This window comes from Barbus barbus (assembly GCF_936440315.1).
Source record: "Barbus barbus genome assembly, chromosome: 50".
Classification (NCBI taxonomy): Eukaryota; Metazoa; Chordata; class Actinopteri; order Cypriniformes; family Cyprinidae; genus Barbus; species Barbus barbus.
The window spans coordinates 9,985,989-10,013,880 of record NC_136728.1 but is presented as its reverse complement, the minus strand read 5'-3'; the positions used below and the strand labels follow the sequence as shown (position 1 = coordinate 10,013,880).

Below are 27,892 nucleotides of genomic sequence, written 5' to 3'. Positions count from 1 at the left end.
CCTCCTCTCCAGCCTCTATTTCTCCTGGCACAGCAAGGAGCCAAATAAGTGAGACTGTGACTTTTGGCTGTGGAGACCCAATTATTTGATTTGGATTAAAGATCCAGGCCATCCCCCATGGTGCTGTTCAGTGCTGTTGCCTATGGAGCAGCTGCAGAGTTGTTGAAAATCTAATGGTTGCGTGGCGCTTGGACATAAGTTCCTATTTGTTTTTTTTCTTTATGTAATATGGTTATTGTAAAATAGAGGTGGGTGGAATGGCAAAAATCTTCTAGCTCTATAGTAGTAGTATGTAGTACGCTAATTTTTGCTGAGAACTGCCTGTACATTTCTTTTCTGTTTGTTTGTTTAGAACTTGACTGTATTCTTTTTAAAATTAATTTGTCGTCTTGGTTTTATTTTGCATTTTGTTTGTATTTTGGGAACTCGAGTGCCTCTTGTTTCTTTGTTTGTTTGTTTGTTTGTTGTTGTTTTGGTACTTTTTACCATGAATCTCTCTTTTCTTTTTTATTTATTTATTTTGGCAGACTGTTTTTTTTTTTTTTTTTTTTTCTTTGTTCTTTTGTTTTGATTGTTTTATGTGGGTAGTTTGAGTGCCTCTGTCCCTTTGTTGTCAGTTATTTCTTCTTTTTAATCTGTTCTTGTTTGTTTGTTTGTTTGTCTGTCAATTGTATGATTTGGCATTTTGTAGTGTTACTTAGTGACTACAAATGACCTACATTTACGCTAAATGCATATGACGCATCAAAACAAAATTGCTTCCAACAAAGCTGTTCCACCATTTGATTTGATTTTTACCGTCCTTATATATTTGCACCACAGATTTACAGTATAGGAGAATCTTTACATACAGTCATACTGCCCAACCCTGTTGTAAAAGAATCCTTTAAGAAGAAATCAAACAACCTAAGCGTCTCAACTGAATACTGACTCATGGTGAGTGCTGAAGACAAAACTGCTCCACACAGCATGCTCTCTAACTTATCAAAATGCAATTACCACCCATTCCTATCAGCATACTGGTATATTTGCATTAACACCCAAAGAGGTCTGCTTGATAGGGGAAGGTAACCGTTTCATCTCGGTTGAACAATCCCATCTAGGTGTTGATAGCACTTTGGGAAGCCCAACCTGTTATAGCATTACTGCCTGTTGACTTAATGTCTCTGGTTTCTTAATGGTAGACTGTATTCACATTAGAAGATCTCTGTTTGGGCTCTTTTGTTAGGATATCACTTATCTAGTAGACTAATGCTGTTGTTTCCACCCGTATTGATTTTTTTTCACTAAGTTCAAATGTTTTTCATGAGTTACACTTTTACAAATAAAGGTTCTTTATTGGCGTTGACGATTCCATGAAGAACCTTCAACATCTGTGGAACCCTTTCTTTGCACAAAAGTTTTTAAAAGGTCATTTATATAGTGGAAAAAGGTTCTTTAGATTTTTAGAATGTTCATGGTTCTTTTAAGAATGTTTAACTCAAAGGTTCTTAGAGGATCCAAAAATAGTTCTTCTATGATATCAATTTCAAAAAACTCCTTTGGAACCTTAATTTTTAGGAGTGTGGAGTTGAATTTTGTGTCCATCCATTCAGCCCAAGTCTTTATTTGCTACATTCAGATGTGACAAACACTGGACAAGCCATGTGTTTGTTCCTCCCACCCTAGTAATTATTTGCCATGGCCAGTTAGGGCAGTGGTTTCTGTCGAATTAATATGGGGGAAGGGGCTTTCATTTCCTTCGGGTGGCCCAGATGGTCATCTGCTTCCTCTTCTCAGCTAATTTGGCCACTAGCCAATCAGTTCTCCCTTAATATGATTAGTAAGGCCAAAGCCTGACCTGTAAGCCTGATAACAGCTTGCGCTGTTCTTGTAAATGTCTTCAATGTAGGATAATGTTTTGCGTTCATCTCGCGTGTCGATGACATTTGGCTTGACACGTGCACCGTAGAAGCCTGAGATTTCTCTTAATCCTTTTATAATGGAATTCAATACACAAGTGCTTGTTGTTTTCAGATTCCCTCAAGGTAATACAGAAGACGGTCATTCACTTGACACATCACAATAGCACACAGCATGGATGCCCACCGCAGTTGATTCCCTGCCGGGTTCCCGTTCCCGGGCCCAGCTGGTGTGTGTTTGCTGTAAATGTGGAGAGGGCCTGGCTGTAGAGCGCGCTCTTACCCAGCTGTGATTCACTTAGCATATTAAAGAGTGGGGCAGTGGATGAGTCCTATAAACTGCTTTATTGCCACTCTGTTTTTTCCTTTCAGACTTTGTGTAAATGAATACTGGAGCCACAGTGAATAACTTGTAATCAAGCACAGGGCATGTGCACAGGGGGACTATTAGATTTTATAACTGTTTTGTGGTCATGACCTCTGGGAAACAAGGGTGACGCAGTGCTAAAACTGATTGCCTTCAAACATATGAGCTGAAAACATTGCATGTATCTTAATACTAGAGATATATGAATGTACAGTAACACTGGTTATTGGCTGATAATTGAGATTTTAGATTTATCATTATTGCTCCATATTAGATGCATGTATTTCAGTTAATTATTAGTTTTATTTATTTAATTGTTAATTTTCATTTCTCTATATTCAGATTGAAAATTAATCATTAAAAACACTAACAAACCTAAAAAAAAAAGTTTTCATACTATATATTATGTTGTGATGCCTAAATTGACTTTTGCATTCAAAAAGTGTTTTATTTAAAAAAATATATTATTTTATATAATTTTTTTTTTTTTACAAAATGATTTTTAGTTATAACATTAATCATCAACCAGAAATTTTCAAAAGTTTGCACTTTGTACTTTCCTTGTAGCTTCTGTCCACTGTCAGCCAGCCATCAGCTTTGTACCCCTTCATGTTCACACAAGGAAGACCCTCGGAGTTCAAAGGTTAGCGTTAAGGAACGCCTTCCTGACATGCAGACAGGAGCCTGCTTGTGCATCTTGACTCCCGACACCCAATAACTCACTTTCTAGTCTGTCCTTTCAAACAGTGGCCCCCAAAGTCATCCTCTCCTGTCACGTTGTTTTGATAATTGTTTTTCTCTTTTTTCTTGTAGAATGGAAATTCAAGTTGGAACGAGGAAGGCGAGGGTGGGAGAAGCCGAGGAGAGGCCTCCAGAGACTTCGCCAAGGTAAACATTCTTTCTAAGCAATGGTCATTTAGTCATTGCACATTTTGTCAGTGACACACTAACACAGTTTCGCTGAGTTATTAACTTTACAGTAACGTGTAGAAGAAATGTTTTGTATAGTTAGGGTCTGTCAGTTTTTATTTTATCACAATTAATTTGCTTATTCAGGTCATTTTTAAAGAAAGAAAATTAGTTATATACAATTGTTGGTTTCTAACATTTTTGTCTGACACATTACAGAATATTTGTACACTACTGTTCAAAAGTTAGGATTAAGGTCTGTAACATTTTTAATGTCTCTTTTCTAAAAGTCTGCTTTTTTAAAATTAATTACAGTAATAACCGTAATATTTTATATATATATATATATATATATATATATATATATATATATATATATATATATATATATATATATATATATATATATATATATATATATATATATATATATTTTAAAATGTAATTTGTTCCTGTGATCAAAGCTGAATTTTCAGCATCATTACTCCAGTCTTCAGTGTCACATGATCTTTCAGAAATCATTCTAATATGCTGATTTGATGCTCTAGAGAAACATTTCTTCTGATCAGTGCTTAAAACAGTTGTGATTCATATTTTTGTAGAAACGGTAATCCATTTTTTCAGGGGTTTTTTGATATCTAGAAACTTTTTTTTTTTTCCATTACATTATAAATGTCTTTACTGTCACTTTTGATCATTTTAGTACATTTTTGCCGACTAAAAAAATATGAAAATTGATAGATTTTGAACAATTATGTATATCTAAATAAAGACCATGCAGTGAGTGCAAATGACTTTACTTTTATTAAATATGCCATTTTGGTTTGATTTATGAATAAATTACCAGTAAAGGTGGTATTTTATTTACTTTATTTGAAGTTTATGGTAAAATTTAATGATATTAACAGTATTACATTTATTTAATTACATACATTAACAAATTGACAGCCCTTATATTGATATATATTAGTCAAAGACGGAGTTTAACGATTGAAAGATTTTACTAAATATTTGTTAATACTGTTTTCAGTTCAAAAGTAAATATGCACATAATGTAGTTATTTTAATATATTTTAAATTGTTATTTTGTAAATAAATTAATAAATACTTTATAGTCAAACTTACTAAAGGCTTCCCCAATCTCATTTGCGTAAGACATTGTCCCATGACGCATCTGCATTTTGGTGGAAAATAGCCTATGATACTGCTTGCCTGTTGCATGGCATAAATGGATATTTAGAGTTTTTTTACAACATACAACAACTGCAGAGGAATCTGAACCTAACCAAAATAAAGTCAGATGAAGATGCCAGTGCTTAACGACTCCAGACTCGGACAATCTCATGAAGTTGATCCGCAAGACACTCCGTTGTAGCAGCTCAGTGTTTTACATTTATGCCTGGGAACGGGCCATTAACATCCAAATGTAATTTAATCCACACAGAACAAGACCTAGAAATAGATTTCAGAATATAAACTATTTAATCGACCATTTTCAGTAAGTACTTTACAAAATATTTTTTGCTTTTGTGCATTTAACTTGAATCCCCTGTCCAACAGACATCTGTTTTAAAGCAGTGGGTAATTCACTCGTTGATTTGCTTAAAGTCTATATTGCGGTCCTGTTGACAAATGTTTATAGTGCATTATATTTGACGCGTTTATTGCTAGGTCAGCAAAAATAGACAATGCAGCCTTTACAAGTAAATTGTACTTGTAACGTACATCCCCCCCCACCCCCAAAAGCTCAAATGTCAAGATACGCGTATGACATTAGTATATTAAATTCTGTATTTTATTGAACAAACAAGGACTTTTGTTCGGCCTTAAGAACAATAGCTTTATGTCTAAAAAGAAGCTGATATTCCGAAAAGATGCTACAATGATTGATTGATTAATTCTTCACAATTTTCCTTAAAGCTTTACGAACTGGACAACGACCCAAAACGGAAGGAGTTCCTTGACGACCTTTTTGCATACATGCAGAAACGAGGTAGGACTGGTTCTATTAATCCTATTTCAAACATTAATTTCCTCCCAAAGGGACCTACATCTTGTCTTTTATAGGACAAGTGTCTGTACAAATAATTGAATCCACTTAAGCATTGCTCTTTGGCGATGACCGATTTAATCGGACACCTACACCTAGTGTGGAGATGGCCCCCTTAGTTAAGTGGAATCATATGTCCCCGGTCTCAGATTAGCATACTGTGACAGAAAGATGGGCCTGACAGCGTCATCTGACTAAGACTAAGCTCTCAGCGACACAGCTTGACGGGGCTATTAACCCCATACCACGGGTTTAAACTCAACCAGATGGAGAGCTGTTTGTGTTGGTCTACCATCAAACCCCCCTTACCACCTACTAGTGTGCGTAAGTGGGGTTGTCAGCTGAGACTTCATAATGGGCGGGGGATGGGAAATAGTGTGATCTTGCCAAATGTCCATCACGGAGGTCCCCTCAGCCATGATTAATGATGTTTTTTTGACTGATGGAGTGTGTGAAAAGGACTTCTGTGGGTGACGGTTGGGTGTTTTTCAAGTGTTGAAAGTGTTTCAGCGTGCGACTCGACTCGTCCGGGATGAGTAGCTGGTTTTGTGTAGATTGCAACCAATTTCTACTCAGCAAACAGACGTTTGTTTTGTTGTTTCGGTTGTCTGATGTTGCTAGCTAGTCACTGATAACATGCCTCCAGAGACTTCAGACCAAGCATTTCTTATTCTACTTCACTTTATTCTAGTGGTCGACCAATATGTATGTTTTTATGACTGATGCCAATTCTAATATCTTAGAGAGCAAGGTAGACAAGTATATACCACACCATTTAATTGTAAGATAAAATACCAGTAAATAACAGCTGTAGCAATAATATGGTAAATTTTTGAATTATAGATAATTCTTTGAAAAATGAACCAATATGAATGAATAACGTAATTAAATCTGTGAAATAAACTTAAATGTATTCTTTGTCAGCAACTTTGTTTAACATTTTGTCTTCTAATTTATTAAACTGAACTGTTAAACAAAAAGTAATGTAAATGGAGAGCGGGAAATTGTCAAAATAAAAGGTTAAAACCTTTATTTGCTTTAGACGCATTTCTTGATATTTGATGTCCAAAATAAGTTAGTTGGTGGCCTTTTTATGGTATGTTTAAAGTAATATTCCAGGTTCAGTACAAGTTAAGCAATTATCCGTTTTCCTCCATTGCAAGTGCTTCACTGTAATCTTTTTTTTTATTAGGAAAATGAGGTTAAATTTATTTTTCTGGTAATAAACTGAGCTTCACTTGCATTAAACCCGGAATGTTCCATAAAATGCCTCTTATTTATATATTTATATATAAATAAAATATATTAGGCTTTGATCTTTCTAACTTTACACACACGCATATAAAAGTTGGCCTCTGCCCTGTGTATTGTCCACATCAGAGCCCTTGAAACTTGATAAGATGGGAGGAGGACAGGAGCAGTGGCTGCAGGGGAGTTTTGTGAGGGGATGTTCGGTGTGTGCGTGTTGATTGGGGGCTGCGAGGGGGGTGTCTTGCTCTGGGCCTGGGGGGATCAGATAGAGGGTGGCTAAGGTGGATTAAGGGGCCCCTGTCCCTCTTCTGAAGATTAATGAGACCCTAAAACTCAGGGCCCCACCTTTGATATTAGAAGAATGACAGACAGTAGAAAAGCAAAGACAATGGAGTGACTGCTGAGTAACAGCGGGATGGGGAGGGGATTGCATGGATGAGAGGAAATGATGACAAGATGAGCAGAGAGAGAGAGAGGGGGCATAATAAAGTTATAGGAATGCAGAAAACCGGCTAGTAAAGTTCTACGCCAACACAAGTTTAAAAATGGAGAATATGAAGAGTTTATTTCCAAAAACCGATAAACGCCACTTAAAAAAAAGAGCTGATTGCCGTGCATTATTCTCCACATATAGCGCGATCTGAACCCTAAACACGTTTTGTCAAAAAAGCCTGTATTGTCCACTTTCAAGGCATCGCGAGTTCACGTTTTACTGCAGAAGCCGACAAGCGCACTTGTTGTTTTTGAACAGAAGCCGATAAGTCCATTTTAGCGAATCAGCGCGCTGTATTCAGGTCAGGTGACAAGGCTGCTTTCACTTTGGAAAGATGTGCTAGCTGAGAGGAGTTTCCGCAAAGCTGACTAAAAGTGATTGAGGATGGATCATTTCAATGAACTTGATGAACCTGTGATATCTTCACGGCGTAAAAGTAAAATAAAAGCTGAAACATTTTCACGGAACTTTGCAAAAGCAGCGTGTTACAATGGTGTGGGAAAAGCTCCGTGTATTGCTTGTAATCACATCCATAAGTTTATGATCACAACAACAACAACATTTGTCAGGCATCAACATTGTCATCTTAGGACATTACAAAGACTAAGAGTTTTTTTTTTTACTCTAAAACATGAAATGTGGTATTATCTGCTTTTGCCAAAAAACGACTGTTGGAGTTATCTGCTTTTGCTATAAAACAAACTTTTAATATGTAAAAAAAAAACATACTTTCAATCAACTTTAATTTTGTAAATTACCTGTATTTAAGTTATTATTACTTCAAATCAAAACAACCCAACTGCAGTCTGATTGATATGACTTGGAATGCGCAATAAAAAAAAGTGATTTCTGAAAATAAATAAAAATGGAGTTATCCGTTTTTGCAAATGAACTCTTCATATATAAGCCAGAGTTGATTAAGTTATGACGTACTTGTTGTTTATAGAACAATGTAAGAATGCTTACGCTGTAGATGCTCTAGATTTATTAATCTTACTAAAACGTTAAGGGAATTGATAAAACCATGGTAAAAATCAATACAATACAACCTAAATGTGACTGTTACTTACTTATCAGCAATATGAATAGAGATATTATCATTAGAGCCCAACCGATATATCGTTTTGCCGATTTTATCGGCCGATATGAGCCTGTTGCAGATATATCTGTATCGCAAATTGATTTTAAAAAAATTTAACAGAACATATAGACCTTTTTCCTGAGTAAATGATGAGCACCGTCGTTACGCAGATAAATGGTGTCTAAATGGTGTAATTACTTAGTTTGTCCAGCAGAGCGTGCTCCATTGTTTGCTACTGGCGACCCAGGTCATTGTAGTGTAGAGATGCCCGGATGAGCTCAAACTTCACCTGAGTCCACTGCTTCAAATGATCCGCCCATCACCCACCCACACGTATATTTGATCCTCACATTACAGTAATTCTAATTCTTAATTTTGCATGATGATATGCTGAATGGATGGTTCACTTTTAACAGCAAACTTTAGAGCTGATCTGCGCATCACTGCACACTTCTGCGGCGCACTGGAGCTGATCGCGGCAGTCAATGCTTGTGTTTATAACAGAACTCATGCTCATCACATCGTGATATCACTCATGCTTACACAGCATAGTTTGTCAGTAACGTAACAGATTGAAAAGTTAGTATCTTTCTGCAGTCCAATAGATGGCAGTGCGTTGGTGGCTTGAGTCTGTTGAATGGTGATTTAACGCCATGTTGTCACCTAGTTGGTGAGACACAATGCTATAAAGTAAAACAATGTCCCTGTCTTTTACTCTCACGATGAGCTTATCATACTCGTTTGTTACATTAGTAGGGCCCTATGATTTCCGCGATGCAGAAAACATTGACAGAAGTGCGGGATCCAGTCATAAAAGCGGAATTTACTGGATAACCCGAAATTTAATGGAATCTGTCATATTTGTGATGAATAAATAAAAAACAGGTCGGTACACTTAAATCAAATCGCGATATAGACTAGTGTCTGTGAATATTAAATTGCAAAAAGTCTATTTAAATATGAATCCTCATGTTCTGCGTGTTCATTTGATTACCAGAAAATACACAACACACAATTTGTGAAAAATATATTATTCATTATTATTATTTATTCATTTTAGATGTTTACATTTGAAAAAGCTGTGCTTCCTCCACAAACCTGCCCCTGTTGGATTGGCAGTAGCTTGTTGCCCTACACATTTACCTTGTTTATTTTCTTAATTCAAGTTCTAGTTGAAGGTCATGGTACTGTACTATAAAATGCACATTTTTACTCCCTAATATCGGTATCGGATAAAGCCCCAAAAAACCCATATCAGTCAGGCACTAGTCATCATAATCATTATAATAAAATAAAAAAAACTGTTCTCGTGACAAGTCATAGTTATTTAGCCTAACACATTTTTTTGAATTGTATTCACTTTATTTATTTATATATTTTATATCTTTTTTTTTTTTTAAGAAGAAGAAGAATAAGATCTTAGTCAGAACAATTTTTTTTTTATCAGTAAAGACTATCTTGTCATTAGGGGTGTGCAATATATTGGTGCTTTATCAGTTATTTAATATCATGATTATTATACTGAGCTTAAACTGAAACTTTAAATATTATATTTATATTAAAAACAATTTCAGCTAGTTGCTAGGGTGACATTACAACTTGTTGTATTAACTAAAACTGAAATAAACATGAATGAAAACTATATAGAGATGTAAAAAAAAAAAAAGACAAACACACAAAATAAAAACAGATTCAAAATATTAATAAAAACGATAATAGTTGATATCATATTAATTGCATAATATCAGCTGATTCAGAAAGTGTTATTATATTTTTAATAAATCATATTGGTCCATATTTTATCTTGCAATACTGCACAAATCCCAACATTTAATATTGTTTTTTAACTCTGTACGTTTACAACGTAGCATTTATTTCTATTTCATTGTTTTTTTTTGTTCATAACATGACAGTGATCAGTTTATCGGTATTGATTTTTAATATCAAAGTTTTAATATTTTAACTTTTTTAATATTAAATCATTTAATTGTTGTTTGTTTGTTTGGTTTTTTTAATGACGTTTTTTAATAATGACATTTGTGGATGCAAAAAAGTACCTGTTACTGTACCAAATATATAAAAATAGCCATGAGTTTTCAAAAGAAGCATATAGTAGTTTCATATAAACGCATCTGTCGAACACTCTTCCAAAGTCATCGCATGACCCTTTGTTGAATTATTTAACTGGCTCATTTTGTCGCCAATTTAATGTTTGTAGCTTCTCAGTGGTAACAAAGAACAGTTTTGAATTATGACTAAGAGCATGTGTCGTCCAGTTGAATTTATTGTTGACAGCGAACAGCTGTGATAGAAGTGCTGCTGGGTTTCCTATAGTCAGCACGGACAAGGTTATATGTGAGCACGGCCTCTATTGTGTGACTTCATAATAAGTGTGGCATGTCCTGTTTGGAGCGTTTGTCTTGTCACTCCTGAGGCTTGTTACTCTCCTCAAGCATGTTTATGACATCCTTGGCTTGAAGTGGGCTGCTCTTTTCCCACCCAAGCGCCTCTGTCCTTTTATGACCACCGACTACAGATTTATCTAGGCGAGTCAGGAAGATCCCCAAAAAACTCTTTCCTGATCCCTTTCTCTCTGCCTCATTGTTCTCTTGCACTGAGCCCTCGATCTGTTTGTTTTTATGTCTCAGCGGTAAAGAGATGTGGCCCTCCTAAACCAGTAAACATGCTGAAGTCTTAATCAAATGCACTAAATCAAGCATGACAGCAAATTCCTTGTGCAGCGTTAAATCCAGCTAAATTACGACCCAGTGGCTTGTTGGATAGGCAAGCTATATATATAATATATATAATAAATATTGTATATATTTCACAAAAATAAAAGTGTGAAATTAGTTCACGTTGAGTCAGGGCTGCATATAGGCTACTGTGTTTTTAGAGTTGTGGAACGGTAGATGGTTGTCGGAGGAAACATGAATATTTCATACAAGAATGGAAAGTGCTTATTGCCAAAGAAAATGAAATATGACTCTCAGACTCCCTGTTTGTTATGATTTGGCTGTTGTCAAGGATGTTGTGGATTGAACACATTATATATAGTTAAATATGTACATACTTTATATGATACTTACATATAAAATTATACATTATGTAAATATACATTCACTCATAAACATAGGCTACGTGTGTGTATATAAAACTACTGTGTGTGTATACAATATAAAATCCCACCAAAAAATCAGTCTTTTCTTTACAATGAAGCACAATGCAGGGTTATTATAGTTAACTAAAACTAAAACATTTGTTACTTTCGTAAATAAATTGTTAACTGAAATAAAAGAATCAAGTTTTTTTTTTTTTTTTATTATTTGCAAAAGAAACACTCATTTTCATTTAATTTTATTTACTGAAATAGCTAAACCTAAAACTGAAATAAAAATAAACTATAAAGGCCTTTAGAAAATACAAAATGACAAACACAACAGAATTACTAAAACTAGTAATTACAAAAAGACTACTGAAGTTAAAAAGAAAATGGAAACTTCAAAAATATAAATAAAACTATAAAAGTTTCTCAATGCAAAAAAAGAGATTAATTTGAGCGATTTATATCTTTAAATTTATATGTAAATAAACATTTAAATATTTTTTTGTAAAATAAAATAAGTGTGTGGTGGTAGCATTTATTGTTTTAAATTAAGAAAAAATATTACATTGTGTCACAGTAAAATTTGCGTAATGAGAATCTAATGTAACCATTTTAATTTATCTTGATGAATTAATTAGTTTTTATTTTGTCTTTATTCATAAAATCTGTTCTAACACATCTGTTCATTCTAACCAACATCTGTTCTGTTCTTGCAGTAATGAGAATTTGTGCTTAAATTTCATAAATAATGTGCTCAAATATTAATTATTTTTGCAAAATGCAGTTTCTTGTTTTTTGGTTTTTTTAACTGGTGTGAATTACGATCTGGCATTACTGAAACGTTTTTCAGGTTATCTAAACAAAAGATCTAGCCACACAGCATCATCCAGCATCTTTCGTCGGATATTAGACCATGCACTTCCTGTATGCCCCCTCACTTCCTCTCTACAGCTGCATTACAGTAAGAATGGCAATCATTGTTTAGGTCAGAGAGTGGAATTTCCTTCACCAGCCCGGCGTGTCTTATTGGTTCATCGCAGAACGCTGGCTTCTTAATGTGGGCAGCTGTTTCCTCCTATATTTAGGGCAGTGGCCTTTTTTTTTTTTTCTTGTGAACAAATGGAGGAGGGGATGAAATTAGATGGTGTAATAAAAAGTAAATTAGTTAGAAATTGCTTCCATTTCCTGTCAGCAGACAGATTAGCTTTCTCTATGAAATCAGAATCTACATGCAAAACAATGACAGCATTATGTTAGTTTATAGTAGATAAACTACTAGCATTGTTGCTTTAGTCACTTTACTAGTAATGTTTCCGTCATCTTCTGGAATCGAGTGTGAAACTGTCCTGCTTTTTTTTCCACAAGTCTTTTTTTAGTTGATAAGTTGAATTTGCTTACACTCTCATAATAGATATTGTCCGCATTTATAAGTTTGCATACCCTGCAACCTCATGCTTTTATTTCCTTAACCCCATCTGACGTGTCTCATTGCCCATTTCTTGAGATGCATGAAGGGAGACAACATGATATCAATTAGGAGTGCAATGCTTCAGCATTAAGCCGTAGCACAGCTCACATCAATCAATAATGAAGCCTCTTTAGCAGGGAAAAGGCTTCCAATGACTTTTCCATTCTTGAGTTTGAGCTAAATTGGTTTTGCAGTTATGGAGCGTATCACAAGGTCGCTCTCTAGACGCTGCTGCTCCACGCGATTTCCTGTGGACCTGTACCTGAATCTCCAGCTCGGTGACCTAGCGCTAACCTTTCATTCGAATCGGAGCAGTGATTGTTTGATGAATGAGTAATGTCATTCCCAGCATTAAATAACTGCCTTTCAAAGGCAGCTCTTGCTCTGGACTCTCCGGGGGGTGCTGGGCCTTGTCTTGGAGGCCTGGGCTTCTAAATTACACCGGGTAAATAAACACTTTATGGCTGTTTGAGAACAAAACATTGTGATCCTGATCATTCAAGAGCAAGCAAACAGACATTTCGTGTTTGTTTGGAACTAGCGAATATATTGCATATTTGTGACCATTGAGACCACTAACGTTTTTTGAACGTTAAGTTATTAGCAATGCATATTACTAATCAAAAATTAAGTTTTGATATATTTACAGTAGGAAATTTTCAAAACATGATCTTTTATATCCTATTGATTTTTGGCATAAAATAAAAATAAACTTTTTTGACCCATACAACGTGTTTTTTTTGCTGTTGCTACAAATATACCATAGAGACTTAAGACTGTTTTTTTTGCTCCAGGGTGTGTGTGTGTATATATTAACATGGATTCAATCCATGTGTGTGTATGAAGAGTTCAGATGCAAAAGCTGCTAAACGCCACCATGAGATAATGACGTTGAGCGAATGCTTACGGCACATAATACACGTTCAAGAAATATTTTTTGCTTCAAATCCTCTAAATCCCAGTGTCAGCCCATTCAGAAATATCAGTTTGTTGGCAAAAGCCTCTAAACGCCACTTCCCTTTGGCAGCAAAAGCCACCATGTTCCGAGAACCAATCAGAAGGCGAGAATCAAATCATATGATTCCAAAAACTCATCACCAAACACCAATGACTTGTACATAAGGGTATTGTCATTTAGACACGTCCAAAAAACTGTTGCAACAGAAATGGAAATACAATTTTTAAATGCATGAATTGTTTCCATCTTTGTTGCCACAGTTTTGTTAGTGCCTTTTCCTGTTCTAAAGAAGGGGGTGTCCCAACACTTTTGTCCTTATAGTGTCTATACAAGTCATTGGTGTTTGGTGATGAGTTTTTGGCTCAAGGTCTGCATTTAAAGTCACACCAGAGGAGTTCAGCTGGGATTAGGACTTGGCTTTCTGCAGACCAGTCAAGTTCTTCTACACTGACTCAATCAATCATGTTTTTTTGAACCGTGCCTTATACACAGAGGCAATGTCATGTTAGAATAGAAAAGGGTCCTGTCCAAACTGTTGCTATAAAATTAGAAGCACACAATCCCCTAGAATATCATTATATGCTTTAACATTAAGATTTGTACTCCTAGAAATGACCAAAGTAGTCATGTTCATTAGAAGGTGGTGACCCAATACTTTTGGCAATATAGTGTATATGTGTATATGTATGTGTAAGTGTGGATAGATGTTTTTTAAGCCACAGAATTGGTGTTACTCGTTGATATTTATTTCGTGCACAGGTATCCATCTATGCATGTGAATCCATGTTGATGAGAATGGAGTGGCTAAATTAGGGCATAATCCTGACCTTAAATCACCAGGACTATTTAAACCCCCCTCTTCTCACAAAGCGCACACACACATACATTAATTGGTTTTATTCTAGAATAGGCCCAGCGTGGTATGTGGGGGGAGGATTTGAGCATGGCATTATGGGGGGTCAAAGCCCCTCCCTTCCTGTTCTGTACACACTTTTGTAACTGCGCTAACAGAGCGTGTGCATGCAGTTTTAGTTGCCGCAATCCCTCCAAATGAGCTTCATTGCACTGGCCTACCCACACCAGTTCATTGCTCACAGATTAAAAACTCAATCACTTCAATCCCTGTTTTTCTGGAAGGGGTGGGCGGCACAGATGCATATGCATTTTTAATGCTACAGCTCTGTTTCCTCAGCTGGCTTCATGCGATCCATCACATAAAATAGCTAAACTCAGCTGTTTCTCTCTGTTCTGTCTCCTCCAGGTACTCCTGTGAATCGAATCCCTATCATGGCCAAGCAGGTGTTGGATCTGTACATGCTTTATAAGCTGGTGACTGAGAAGGGAGGTCTGGTGGAGGTGATAAACAAGAAGATCTGGAGGGAGATCACCAAAGGCCTGAACCTGCCCACCTCCATCACCAGCGCCGCCTTCACCTTGCGCACACAGTAAGATCGCATCTCTGAAAAGTAGACCATTTACCTTCAGTTACATTGTAAGCTGACAGTTGTTGGTCCTTTCATAGGTATATGAAGTACCTGTACCCATACGAATGTGAGAAGAAGGGTCTGAGTTCCCCTGGAGAGCTGCAGGCGGCCATCGACAGCAACCGCAGAGAGGGCCGCCGCCCCGGGTACAGCAACAGCCTGTACCGCTTCTCCCCTTCTCCCAGTGCCTCAGCCCCTCACCTCCTCTCTCCTCCCAAAATGCACCTGCCTGCCACGGGACATAACGGACTGCAGGCCACCCCCAGTCCTGCCCTGAAGAAAGCCTCAGGTGTGCAGTCTTTTTAACAAGATTATCGTTCTTGCTTGAGAGAATATAAACCACATTGAATTTCCTTAATTTCCCTGAATAATTTGTTTAGGCAAAGGGAAAACATTGCACATCATCTTAAGCACTTGGTGTATTTGCACACCCTAGTGGTGAGACAGAGAGCCACAATCTTATAGCTACGTTTTGTTCATTTATTGATGGCTCAGTTGGACTGAAAAACCTTCATGTAAATGCCTCAGTCCATCAGAATGAGTTTGAACCAAAAACATTTTTGATGCGAGTGGTGTAGACCTGAAATGATCTGATTAGTAGGAAAAATTAGCATGTAAACACTTGAATCTGAAACCACTTTGAATTGTATTTGAATTGCGCATGTCCTGTAATGCTAATGTTTACATTTTGCATCTTATGAACATGCGTATGTTTATTTACATCTGAGTATTTACTAAATATTTGGTAAAAAAATTCTTCTGGCATATGTAAACATGCCTACTAAAAATATAGCCATGCAGTGAAATTTACATTTAATTGATATGTAAATTTCACTGTATGGCTAGGATGAAATGAATACATTTCATTACATTTTTAAATCATTAAATGTTAACACTTTACATAAATCAACTTTGATGTAGAATAGTATCAAACCAAAACCAGGCAGGAAGTGTGTGTAGGAAATGGAGCAAAATTCCTGGTGTGATTGGGGCAACTCCGAGTGCAAAAGCCATTAAGAGACTGCATTTTCTTGTGAGGGTCTACTGACAGCGACAAACCTCAGGGGCCAAAGTAAATGAATTGCTTATCCAGATGTGTAATATAGGGAACTATGCTCATGTCAAAATATCTTGCTTCATAACTTTCAGTTGACTAATGAAAAGTTCCCTAAAACGTACCAAATTGCTAATCTCCAAGTTAACTTTGCTTCTATGCTGTCACCAGTAGCGAATTGTAGCCAATAGTTATTAGACGGACCTAATAACATCTACAAGGTTGTTAAAGGGTTAGTTCACCCAAAAATGAAAATTCTGTCATTACTCACTCACGCTCATTTTGTTCCAAACCCATAAGATATTAACATTTTTGATTAAATGCGAGACCTTTCTGACTCTGCATAGACAGCAATGCAACTGACACGTTCAAGACCCAAAAAGGTAGCAAGGACATTGTTAAAATAGTCCATGTGACGTCAGTAGTTCAACCATAATTTTATGCAGCTACAAGAATACTTTTTGTGCCAGAGAGAATTTTTGGGTGAACTAACCCTTTAATCAATGGTATATGCTTCAGTTGAAGGTGTCAGTCTTTGTTAATTTAGCTAAATTACCCATGATTCTGAAGCAAAATCTCCACCAATCAAAGAATCAAAACAAGAAATCTATCTACCAACATCTGTGAATCAGTAGTTTTATATTTCTGCATCATTTTTAATTTGATTGTCATTCACAGTGCTTCATGAGATTGTAGTTTTTTTTTCTCACTAAAGCCATTAAGTACACAGTCTTGTGCCTTTTGTCTTTTTGTCCAATTTTCAAATGTTTTGCTTCAAATCAAAGTTTTTAATGTTGATAATTACCTTGTAGCTGGTCGGTTTGATTCATGGCTCATAACTCCTTAATGAAGACTTTTTAAATTCCTATGAGAGAAATACTTATAAAAAAAATAATAATACCACTATAAAGTTATTTCTGGCATTCATGAGCCGATAAATCACATTCCTATGCTTTTTTTCCCCCTCCATTAAATAACCTGTTTAAATACGAAAGTGCAATACGTTTCAAGTTCATATGAATCAACAGAATGTGAGGGATAGAACTGTTGTGAATAACATTATGGATGTGATATAGTAATGGATAGAGTACTAAATTTCAAGGGTTTTGTTTCCTCTCCTCAGTCCCAGAGGACGGTCCAGCCTCCATGTTGCCAGGTCGACTCCCCTTAGCACTGGCTCTCGGGCATCAGCAGCAGCTGGCTCGCGCCGCCACCCTGGAGCAGCTGAGGGAGAGGCTGGAGACCGGCATGGGCGCCGGAGCGGTGAACGCGGGGGCCGCCGCACTGGAGGGGCCCGAGAGAAAGATGGCTCGTCTGGCGGAGGAGCAGCAGAGGCTACTGCAGCAGGCTTTCCAACAAAACCTGCTGGCCATGGCATCACAGGTGAACCCTGCCAACCTGCGGATGAACAACACCACCACCAGCACCCGTGGTGAGTACTGTGACGCTTTTATCCAAACATGTTCAGTGACTTCGAAAGTGAGACGTGTGTCAGTGACACTTGGATTATGTTTTCAGAGGAAAAACAGGACCTGTCTCTCAGCATTTCTTCTAATGGCTCTGCTAGCATTACCGTGTCTGTGGAGGTCAACGGGATTATTTACTCAGGTGTGTATTATTGTATTTGTGCAAGTGTGGGATTGTCCAATATTGTCTAACGTGCTTAACCTCAGGTTACTGCAAGACCCCCTTTCCATTTCTTTGAAACCGTTCTATTCTTAAAGGAAAAACTGCCTCTGCATCTCCTCCTAAAACCTGTCAGACTTATAAAAAAAAATCCTTTTTATTCCTAGAAAAAAATCAATCTTGATGTTGTTTAAATTGTATGCAAGCATACTCCATTTACGAATGAAATATTTGGTAACCCTTTACTTTAAGGTGTCTTAGTACAGAGTAATTACCTAAGTAAGTACTTAGATGTAGCTGTTGTACTTACATGAAACAATATGTACTTACCATGTAACGAAGTTATGGAACAGCCTGTAATTAGTTTGTAATTATGTAGATGTAATAGGCAGCTACTGATACACATATGTAACAGGCCGAGTCTGTTACACAGCTACTTATACACTTAAGTATAATCTTGATGCACTTTATTTTAAGTAAAATAAAAAATATCAAAATATTTTAATGCAGTTAAGACACTGGCCCTGCCCCAGACCTGTATGTAATCTTACATCTCATACAGTTGACTGTTGACAAATGTGATGCAGGGTAACAACTCCATAAATGCAGTTATGTCCTAAAATTCTAAATTTGGGGCACAGCGCTGTTTAGTTTCTGAATGAATCCACATTTAATGAATGCATTTTTTATACCGTTTACAGGATCCTTATATGCTCAGAAATCTGGAGCTGTTCCCCCCACCGCTGTCACAGCCATGTTCCCAGGCCAGACCTCCACCCTCAGTCCTGGTATCCCCTCTTCCTCCTCAAAGGGCCCTGACTCTGTGGAGCCGGCCACAGGAGTGTCACCCTAACGGTCACCAGCTCCCTGAACCAAACGGCCAGTCAGTCCAACCCAAACTACAGTCTTTTCTCCGAGCGCTTTCCTCTAGCCCTCTAGAGGGGAATCCCAGTCTGCCTCCCGCACAAACCACAGCTGTGTTTTCCTTCCAGTGAAGGGAGGACCACACACATACACTTTTACAAACTCATCAGCTGTTGAAGCTCATCACGGACCCCACCTGCTCTTTTCTACAAGATGTTTTCTCAGGACTGAGAAGGTTTTTAGAGATGTTTGATTCAACAGAATACCTCAGCTGTCTTAATCTCAGTGCTATCGTAAGTGTAAACACTTCGGTGATCGTGTAATCATGCCTTTCCGCACCCACAGTCATTCAGTCACAGAGATGTGCGAAGCAGTCATGGCATGATCAAATCTACTTCTGCCAAAGTCATATTTGTGAGGTTGTGTTTTTTTCCTCTTTTTTGCTGTCTATTAATTCTCTTATTTAAAGTTTGCTGAATTTACCTCATCTGCAGTGAATTTAAAAGACTCAGGATCGATTATGATACTGTGTTGCTCTTTGTCTAATTTGATGGATTTTAAAACACGCTACAATCCCCATCGAGTGTTGCAAAGTTGGTTTGGTAAGAAAAGGGGTCACAGATATTTTTCCTTTTTTTAAAATTATTTACTTGATTTTATTGTTTTCTATTTCCGTTGTTTTTTAGCTTCTAGATACAGAAATATTAATATGATTTGAAAAGAGTTTTGAGTTTGAAACTGCATTTTACACAGCTGAAAGGTTTTTTTTTTGTTCTTATTTAGACATATTTACAGGCAACAGTTTGGTTGAAAGATTTTACTCTACCTCAGACACAAGACAATGTATGGTTGAAAAGAAATTATGTGGACACACACGGTTTGTGTCGCACATGTCAATAATTTCTGTGCGTTGGACGATCATGTACAGGCTCGTAAATATAAGAGCCTTGATTTATGTACTATTCTTCTACTCTGCTGCGCATACGAGTTCTTTAAAACGAACCAGGTCACGGAAAAGCAGGATAACATTCAAGTCAAAGGAAGATTGGATGTTTTTTATTTTGTATTTTTAATTGTTGAACTTCAGACCTCACGTATCTTTCCATATTGGAAAGCGAGTTTCTCAGGAATTTAATTTTTTTCTTCATAAAATTTGAACTTCAGAACCTATATGCAGTCTCACTTGTGAAACGAATGACACTAGATATAACTCGGTCAGTGTGGGACTGAAATAGCTACCTCAGTCAGGATTTACCTCAGATGTAGTTCAACTGCCTGCAGTACGTCACTGAAGTACTGCTGTCTTTTAATGCAAAAAGTCTCTCAGGTAATGGTAGCGTAATCCTCAGTGAAAGGCAGAACAATGTTAATACAAGTGCGAGATGAGATTATTGTTTGAAGAGTTAGATGCAGTGTCTCATATGCATGAAGTATTGATTATCGCATGTCAAACTGTCTTCCTGTACTTCCAATACACTTCCAGTAGCAATCGAGGCTTGTTGGCTGGTTATGTTCACATACTCGTGCTGATTTAGCCTTGTCAGCAATTAGCTTTACATTTTAGCTGTTTAGAATCCTGCATTTGCTTGACCCTGGGACCCTGCTGGGATACAGACACTTTTAATTTCTTCTGTTTTAATTTCTATATTCTTCAGATAACGGCATAGCTGAAAACCAAAGATCATGTGTTTGTTATCCTCTTTGATGACCTCACTGTATAGACACATGCAACTTTACACAATGAAATTAAAGTCTGATCTGATGCAAGTTTTTTTTCCGTAGTGTGTTTTTCTTCATGTGTGAGAGAAATGGCTCTTTTTGATTTAACTAGTTGATGGCATTCCTTCTGAATTGTCTAAATGTAGAATTTCATTTAATAAATAAATATATATATATATATATATATATATATATTTTACACGCATGCAGACACACTGATATATATCAGTTGCCACAGAAACGGTTCTCATTTTCATTTAGCTACTTAAATTTAATGCAAGTTTTAGTTATTTTATTATTTTAAGAATAGACATTTTTAAAAAAGTTAAACTAATATAGTAAAAAAAAAAAAATACTTAAAAAAAAAAAACCTGTAAAGTCCAACAAAAAACTTCAAAACAATTTTAAGGAAAGATGCAGTTCATGTCTTAAAACACCAAGAGGCAGTACATGAATCATTTGCTTTCAATGATTAAAAAAAAATTTTTTTTGATTTCATTATGTCCACACCTCAATCTAATTTGAATCTGATTTTGTAAATCTGCCTTCATAATCCTTATTAAAGCCTTTGATGAGTGTAAGTGCATGTAATATTGAAATGCATGCATATTTACTTCTGTAACTGCTTAAAACAGCAACATTAACGGACTAGAGATTTTGATTACGTGCAGAACTCACAGTGGATGTGACAGATGCTGTTTTGTGGGGGTGGTGGGATGGGATTGTTCTGCTGATGCCCTTTTAATAGGCACAGTCTGGGACACATGGCATAGTTGTCCTTGACCTGTCACCAGTATAGTGTCTCTTCTCACCATTTCTGGCATGTCCCGCCCCTGTCCTGAGCAGGACCACCCTCTAAACTCATCTCAGTCTCTCACCAAGGGAGACAGTGGAGAGGATTACTACCCTGGACATAATCAAAAGACAGATGTAATAGAGGAAAGACCACAAGAGGAGAATCAATGGGATTATTTTAGACTCAATGACGATTTGGATTTTAATTATATAGAAAAATTCTTCGGACTACTTGATGGATGGTATTACACAGCTGGTCTTGCTGCTTTGCTTTGGGAAACTGGTTGAGGTTCATCTTAAAGCATTCTGATAAAAGAAGGACTCAAAACCAGTTGAGACTTCTAGCTAAGAAAGCACACAAGTGTCCAGTAGAAAAGAAACCAGTTGTTCAGCTCTAGAGATGCATACAGACGAGAGATCCTGCTTCGACTAGTGGAGTTCAGCTTCACAGTTCTGACGTTACCTCTTTGGAAATACATGATGTTACTTCAGAAGATAAAGATGGCAGTGAGTGCTGTGGTGTTCTTTGGTCATCATGCCTACTGAGGAGGAGGAGAACTCTGAGCAACCTGTGTGGCAGTCTGTCCTGCTGTTTGGCTGTAAGGGAATGATTGAGGGAATCATTGTCCTCTTGTTTCTCTGGCTGCTGGTGCAGGTGCTCTTCACAAAACAGCATGAAGGTAAGGTTGATCTAACCTACATGCACACTTGGGATGTGTTGTCAGGCAAGTAGTAGACAAGTTGTCCGTTAAGTCTGAGACAGTCTGAGATTTCAGATACAAGTACTGCAGTTCACGTCTGGTTTTTATTGTTCTGTTACTGAACACTGACTTTATGCGGATTAAATTGTTTCCTTTGTTTGCGGATTACGATTTAACAGTTGTTCTGACATTTGGAATGATAGTTACAGATTAAAATGCTGTTCTAACCCTCCTCTGTCTCTTCAGTCCACTTGCAGATTCTGCTGAGTGTGGGTTTAGTGGTCCTGTGTTTTTCCCTTATCTTGGGCTGCATAATTTGTTGGTTGAAGACCAGACATAAACCACCCGAAGAAAAGACTGTGAGGACACCCCCTCCTCCTGATTCTGTGGATCATGTGACAGTGGCTTTGAGTCCTGCCCCTTTATCTGGAACCACATTTACCAAATTGCAGTATGAGGAGCTGGAAGGAGCTGTTCAAGACTATCCATCTGCTTTAGAGAGCTCTACACCATCAGATGACGAGCTGACTGCAGTCTCTGACGTTAACAAGTCATGCTTCCAAATGAGACGGCTCAGTTCACCATCAGTCTCCTCTTGGCCCATGGCCAGTGGCCGCTCCTCTCTGCCCTCTTTCCCAAGACTTAGTCTTCTCACAAAGACCCAGAAGGTTCTGGAACGGCACTGCACTGTGGCTGGAGATAGTTACTCATTTAGCAAACACAGAAGGCTCACTATTCCCAACCCACGATCACCCTGTGCCCTTTCTCCCCTTCAAACCCAAGGTCTACTACAGGATGAACCTTTGTTTCCTAACTATGGTTCAAATTCTTGCAGCGAGACCTCAGATCCCTTCTTGCACTTTACCCTGACCTTCTCTTCAACACAGAATACACTCACTGTATCTATAGTGGGTATAACCAATGCAGTCCATCGTCTAGAAAAAGTGACTGTCCAGGTCAAGCTGCCCCCGCTTTGCCCTGGACCTCTGGATATATTTGCCCAGGATTACAACCTTAGCTCTGGACTCTATAAAAAGAATTTGGTGATCAATGTCGGATCTCTAGAGGGGCTTAAGGGTTGCATGCTCAGACTGGCTATCTTCATGCAGGATAATCCAAAGACATCCCTATTTGAGGAGCTGGAAGTTTGCTGCAGTAGTCTGAACTGGACACCAGACAGGCCTGTAAACTGTGTTAGAGAACTAAGGCAAGTCGTTGACAAGTCTAAGAAGGACACGTCATAGCTCTTGCTACGAGACTATATTGTCTTAAACATTAACCCAAACATTTCAAAAACCTACACCTCGTGTTCTCTTTCAAAGGACAAGAGTGGCCCATTTTTTATTCAACAAGCTCAACTTTAATTGGATATGGACACTGATGTCCCTCCCAGAATATGACCTCCCAAGAATCAGAAAGAGGTCACAAGGTCTTTGGTCAGCTCTTCATTTTGTTGCAGTACCAGTTCATTGGCTGAAAGTCCTCATCCTGAAAGCAGACAATCTTACCAACCAGACTCCAGGTGAGATTACAATACACTGTTCTCACCCTCTCCCAAATGGTACCCTTGCCCTAATATCAGTTGGACTGATAGCTATACAAGTTTATAGATCATGTTGACCACTCTGATGTCCAGAACAGAGGAACTCTCAAAAGGGGCATTGAGAGCAATCAAAAGCACAATTCTGAACCCTAAAACAGGGTTCATCAATTCCAACCCAGGAGGGCCAGAGCTTAGCTCTAACCCTAACCAAACACTCCCAGTCAGGTTAATCAAAGTATTGATAACTACTCACAAATAACAACAGGAAGTTAAACTGGGATTGATACTAAAGTCTGCAAAACACTGCCCCCCAGGACTGCCGCAGAAGAGTCTTCTCTCTGAAGAGTCTACCCTAAAATTATAAACAGGATACTCTACTACTGGGGTAGCCAACCCTGTAACAGAGGCCAGCTGGTAAGAGCTGTGCAGGTAAACCTCACTCCCCTAAACTCAAGAGGTACATTAGAGGCTGTGGTCTTTAGCATCCTTGTCAGTTCGCTCGCCTCCCATGCCGGCGACTCGGTTCCGTGTCCCGCTCGGTGTGGGACGGTTAGGCCAGAGGGGTTGCTCCTGGAGGCCTACCATCCTGCAGAGTTTTAACTACAAACCCAATCAAACACCTAAACCAGTTAATTAAGGTGTTCGGGATTACTTGAAAATAACAGGCAGGTGTGTTTGAAGAGGGTTGGAGCTGAAGTCTGCAGAAGGTAGCCTTCAAGGAGCTGGATTGGTTACCTCTGCCCAGACAGTAATTTTCTGCCCCCAAATGGGTTCAAAATCATTTTATAATTCAGAAGGGTGCTCACAAGCTAATATATACCATCAGTGTCCCCTTTCTCCAAGGCCATACTGGTGCGGACTTCACAGTAGAATTCTACCTGGTGTTTTTTGTGAATCATATCACCCAAATGTGGACTTGGAGGAGGAAAATGTTAGTAATGAGGGTGGCATTTAGAACAGGGCAATTAATAGGCAAAGTTCCATTTCTGTGATCGAGTGGGGCCAAAAAGATGACAAGGTGAACGCATCTGTGTTTCATGACTTGGCAGAAGTGGCATGAATTTATTGTGTGATTGGAGATTAGAGTTCATACTTAATCTCCATCTTCTTCACAAAACACACTACATTCCTCTTCCTGTCTTAAATTCTGCATTAACCAAATTTCACACAAAAAATTACACAAAGGTTAAAATGTCAAGAGGTGCCATATTGTCAGTGTACAATGCAAAATACTTCCCAGAGAACTGTTTAATGCAGGAAAGCATACTGAACCACAAATCCCTCCTATCAGATAAATGAATACATTTATCATGATATGACAGCACGTCTGCCATATGGATACGGCAGGTCCAGCTTACGTGACTGTTATGTAAAAGCAAGAGGATTTATCCATCATAAACTAACCCTAAATGTTTGCTTTTAATGTTCGGGATTAAACGCTTGTCTTACGAGAGCCAAGATCCACAGGAGATCAGCCTATTTTAATGACATTGTAGTTTAATCCCCCTCCCTCTTCAATCCTTCAGATGACAGTCCGATCCCTTTCAATTCAGACCTGCTCAAACCTCAGCAATGGGAGGTCACGGCCATGAGGTCAATTCAGCATTCATCTCCATAGATAACACATATGAAATCTCATGGTTACATGTCTTGTACGACTACGTACTCGTTTTGATATCTGAGTATAGAGAATCATGGACATGTACATGTTTTTAATAGACTACATGTTGCTATAATAATCTGGCAATTTCTTTCTTTATAATGCATATTTTATTCAGTATTTCATCTTTTTCTTTTGGCAGAGATGCACCTGCTCAATGTCACGGAGGCAGGTTCTCGTTGGTTTTGAGGCCAATGAAGAGGGATAGATTCACTGTGTAGCACAAGTCAAACAGAAACTGTTGCAACAACATGTTTTTCAACCATAAGTGCAAAATGAAAAGCTGACAAGACCTCAAGTCTGACCCATTCTGTATCCTATGTTAGTAAGACATTTTTGACTGAATATCTTTAAATATCTAGAAGTAAATAATATAATTAATTATTATAAAGTTACTGTTGTATAAACTCAGTACAAATGTATGTATTAGTGAAATCAAATATCTCATAAAATAACATGTAGCTGGCATTCAAGACAATAAAAAGTCAGTATTTATGGAAAAATTAGATAATTGCAAAGATTAATAAATATAGTCTGTTTCATAAGACATGTTGGTTTTTTGTGTGTGTGTGTAATTTAAATTTACCTCAAAATTGTTTCAAACACGTAAAAGCTAAACAGCAACATGCTTATGAAAATTTGTTTCATTTTTAATAGCTGTACTGTATAATTCATAATAAATGGCAAATAATAAAGAAACTGTCAGTGCAATGGATTCTCATCACTCCAGACATTGGCTCCCCTCTCCTCTTCAAATGGACCCTTCCGTATCTTCCAAATCTGAGTCCCAAACCTCAACCTGCCTTGCAAGGAATGTTCCATCACTGCAATCCAGGAGAAATTTGTCCTGTTGTAAGTTTGGTTGAGGAGATGTTACTTTGGCTGGACCAGCAAGACAGAAAAGACACGCAATTACACCATAATAAAAGACTGCTAACATTGTGAGAAACTAAAATAGTAGGTCCCAAAAAATTTCCAAAAGTTTAACAATCAAATTGGCCTGATTTTTCCATATATTGATTGGATTGGTCACACTTTTCACCTTCAAGCAGATTTTCATTTTGTCTCTTTTAGATTTTCCATTGCATCTCTCACAGCTGACATCTGTGAAGGAAGTAAGTGTGGGACATTTCGAGGTATTTATTTGAATTTTTTAAAATTTACCACGTATTAGACAGGGTTCATTGATTTTAATAATATCGCACCACAGCACTAAAGCTTTTTATCCCATTGTACTTCTATTTTAAGTGCTGTAAGGATAAAACAACATTTGGAATTTCATTCAATACAGGGTTTCTGATGTGTTTTATCCCTGCTTCAGACCACATCTCCGCAGACGCCCTCCTGCAATCCTAAAAGCTGCTTGTGTGCCCCTTCATCCCAGCATGCTCTTCGATTAAGACAAAATGTGAGATCAGGACACTCCAATTAGAGTCTAAGACCTGATGTGCTTATGCATGGATTGTTTTGTTTGTAAAACTTCCCTCTTTGAGATATCACAGATTTAGAAACAGAACAATTCCATGAATCATCTTATTAAAATATGACTGGTAGGGCAGGTTTTATATGTATGTTTTTACTGTAATCATCATCATAACATACCTGGTTTGTCTTGCTGTGGTTCTTCAGATTCGTGGGCTGTTTTTGCTCCTCCCCTTTCTCCGACCTGGTAGATCCCCCCTGAGAGACTGAGATCTGGGATGAAGACTTCTTTGCTCCCCCCTGCTGGAGTTCTTGCTCCAGTTTCTGTGTTTTTCTTCCCTGATGTTTTAATGTGTCAACAGCAAGTATTCACTACTTGAAAATGATGTAACTATACGAGATGCTTACCCTAATACTTGTAGCATTTTGGACCCTGTTGTCAACCAAACCAGATCTTCTTGTGAAAACTGGAGACCTAGTACACATATAAAATACGAAAACATTTTTTGTCAAATGTCAATAAAATCTGATTTACAGCCTCTTCTCTAAGGTGCGTTTTAAGGTCCGCTCCTGTCAAATGTGAATTATGACACTGGGAAAATTCCAGCATTCCCACCCCCACTCCTCTTCCTGAGCCAGGATTCATGCAGATCTATTGAGTAAGAGTTAGGAGTAGGGTTACTGTAGTTAATTAAAACTAAAACCATAGAAAATAACAATAACAAATTTGTTACTTGAAATAAAGTATACAACAACTCAGCAACTCAAAATTCAGCAAATTGCAGAGGAAACATTTTTCGTTTTCATTTAGTTTAAACTGATGTACTAAAATAACTCAAACTGAAATAGAATTTTTTTTTAAACTATACAGACACGTATAAAAAAATATAAAACTAATAAAAAATTATTCAAACTTTAATTAAAATTGAAATGGAGAATATAAGAATAAAAACTATAATAGAATCTAAATGATACTAGAACTAAAAAAAACTAATGAAACAAACTAAATAATTAAAGCTAAATAAATAAATGTATTTATTTTTTAGTTTTCTATACTAGAACTACTGTTTTGCGGTAGGTAAGTAACCATTACAAAAATTAACCATTACTACAAATAAAAAAAAAAATTAAAAGTTACTATAGTTAAACCATGGTAGCTACAAATTAACCATGGTTTTGATGCACTAACGGTATTTGTAGTAAAACTGTAGTCATACAAATGGTAATCAATACGCCAAAAATATTGTTACTACACTTTTACTGTAATAAAACCATGATTAATATTTTAATGAAAATAAATGAATAAAAATAATATTGCTGTAACAAAAGAATTTTGTAAATATAACGTTCCTTAATTGGTTTTTCAAATATCTTTTTTTTTTTTCTGGACCAGAATTGCTGGTTACCAGACAAAGACAAACAAATTAATAAATATACTAT

General features: G+C 37.2%; 1 protein-coding gene across 1 annotated transcript in view; it reads left to right on the top strand.

Annotated features, from left to right (window-relative positions):
• The window catches only part of arid3b (AT-rich interactive domain 3B), a 30,497-nt gene extending 10,119 nt beyond the window's left edge, over positions 1-20,378 (top strand). Inside the window, exons 3-9 of the mRNA XM_079414836.1 lie at positions 3,082-3,156; positions 5,098-5,170; positions 14,846-15,029; positions 15,107-15,357; positions 17,246-17,554; positions 17,641-17,730; positions 18,450-20,378. Coding sequence (XP_079270962.1) covers positions 3,082-3,156; positions 5,098-5,170; positions 14,846-15,029; positions 15,107-15,357; positions 17,246-17,554; positions 17,641-17,730; positions 18,450-18,601 — 1,134 coding nt within the window. The 3' untranslated portion in view covers positions 18,602-20,378. The remainder of the gene's footprint in view (positions 1-3,081; positions 3,157-5,097; positions 5,171-14,845; positions 15,030-15,106; positions 15,358-17,245; positions 17,555-17,640; positions 17,731-18,449) is intronic.
• Positions 20,379-27,892: the final 7,514 nt, after the last annotated feature.